The sequence below is a fragment of the Fopius arisanus genome, unplaced genomic scaffold, assembly GCF_000806365.1.
Source record: "Fopius arisanus strain USDA-PBARC FA_bdor unplaced genomic scaffold, ASM80636v1 scaffold00024, whole genome shotgun sequence".
NCBI lineage: Eukaryota > Metazoa > Arthropoda > Insecta > Hymenoptera > Braconidae > Fopius > Fopius arisanus.
The window spans coordinates 1,033,845-1,035,837 of record NW_011887763.1 but is presented as its reverse complement, the minus strand read 5'-3'; the positions used below and the strand labels follow the sequence as shown (position 1 = coordinate 1,035,837).

The 1,993-nt window shown below is 36.6% G+C and overlaps 1 protein-coding gene across 1 annotated transcript in view; it reads left to right on the top strand.

The window, feature by feature from the left end:
* The first annotated feature begins 252 nt into the window (after positions 1 to 252).
* Positions 253 to 1,993, top strand: part of LOC105264679 (uncharacterized) — a 9,083-nt gene continuing 7,342 nt past the window's right edge. Inside the window, exon 1 of the mRNA XM_011301713.1 lies at positions 253 to 605. Within this exon, the coding sequence (XP_011300015.1) occupies positions 575 to 605 (31 nt within the window). The 5' untranslated portion in view covers positions 253 to 574. The remainder of the gene's footprint in view (positions 606 to 1,993) is intronic.

The following is a 1,993-nucleotide window of genomic DNA, read 5'->3' as shown; positions in this document are numbered from 1 at the left end:
TCAACCGTTGGGGGTAAAAAAAGTGAATGAAAAATCTGATGGAATAATGTGCGTAAATATATAATACATACGGCACATGTACCATTCATGCTCCTACATATGTGTTTGGATATGTATTTGGACGAGGGGGAAGGATGAGGAAGGGATGGAAAGGGGCGAAAAGGGGGGAGAGGGAGGAAAAGAGAGGGGATAATGGGAAAATTCCCGGACATGTGTGCGGCAGTTGCCCTCGCCCTTCTGTTCGGGACCCTCCACTAGGAAATATTGATCCCTACCCTCTCCCTTGACAATTGGCCGAGTACGCAATGACGATTGCCGAATCAAGCCGAACACAGTGAAATCAACGAGTGGCAAACGTTGAAAAACCGCTAGACCGCCAGCTGTCTGCCGGCTCTCAGTGTCGGCCTCATCATCGGGTCATCATTCACGGTCTGACCTCGGTTAAATCTACTTCACATTTTCACTCCAACTTATTATTTACTTGATTCATTAATTACCGACACTTCCGGTTGTGCGCTTGTCATTACCGGGTCAACCATGATTCTAGATATTATACAGTTCATACAGTGAAAAAATGGTTGTGTGCGATGTTTGTGAAAATAAAGGTGAGACTCATTCATTTATTCAACCATGTTTTTTTTTATATATTTTAGTGGCTTGCTTTCGACGATTTAGTAATGAAAATTGACCATTCAATTAGTGGTCGATTTATTTATGGATTTTAGAGGTGTAATTGAGAGAAATTAGTGGAAATGATTAATGATTTTTTGGGGGGGTGGGGGGGCGGGGTGAAAATATGGATTTTGGAGATGGCCACATTTTTGGATAATTTTTTTTTATTTTAGGAAATAGAAATTTTTGTCGCGGTTCTAGTTGTTTTGTATGGAGAATTGTATTTTATAGTTTCTTTTCGTGTTGTTTAGTAGGGAAATGAGCATTTTACGGGGAAATGTGAAAAGAAAGCTTTTCGAGGAAATTTAATTAGCTGTAAAAAAGTTTAATAGTGTTTTCGGCTCAGATCGATAATTCTCGAGGAAAATGGAGAATTCAATAGAAAGAAAAACGTTGAAGTCAGAGTATTACAATTTAAGAGTTCTATTTAGTATCGATTACTCTGAATACTATCAATTTTAGGCGAAAATATCAGAAGATCGTTTTTATCGAAAATTTAATCATCGACAAAAAAGTCCTTCAGTATTTCTACGTCACATCGGTACGTTTGGAGATAAATCGAAAAACGTGCTATGCATTTGAAAATAAAGGTGAGAGAATTCCCTCATTAATTCCATCCACCGAATTACAATTATTCATTAAAGAGAAAACCCTTTTCTCTTCTGTTTGTTGTTCTGACTCGTTCCATTAATTCATGAGATCCGAGTAATCATCAGGTAAATCGAAAACAAATCAATACCCAAGACGTTTTAATTGTTATTCTCTCTATTGTCTCTTCATCTTCTTTGGAATTGTTTAACGCTCATTAATTACTAAACACTGACAAACACTTTCTCCGATGGAATTAATTCAATTTCTTGCTCAAATTGAATTGACCAATGCAAATCCATGCGTTACGTTGCATTTCGCAAATTCAAAGTATTGAAATTATTATTGCGCATTATCACAGGCGCCAGTTTATCGCAAAGCTGCATTCGTCCCGGGAACGAGAACATGTAATCTGGTGATATGAGTGTACTAGACATAATCCAAATTACCCGAGACAATTGAGATGATTAGTTCACTTGATATCCGTTGAGAATTCCGTAAAATTTCCCCCATGAAAAAAAAAACCACATGGAAATTACGAAAATTAAACATTCGGAATTTCATACTCGATTACTTATTGATTTATCTCGGGAAGTATTGAGATAAAATGAAAACAGTAAAGAACTTTTTTGTAGCCGATTGAATTTCCTCGAAAAAAAATCTTTTCACATTTTCGCTTAAAATTCATAGTTTTTCCGGAACACTTGATAGTTCAGAAATTCACAAACGTTCA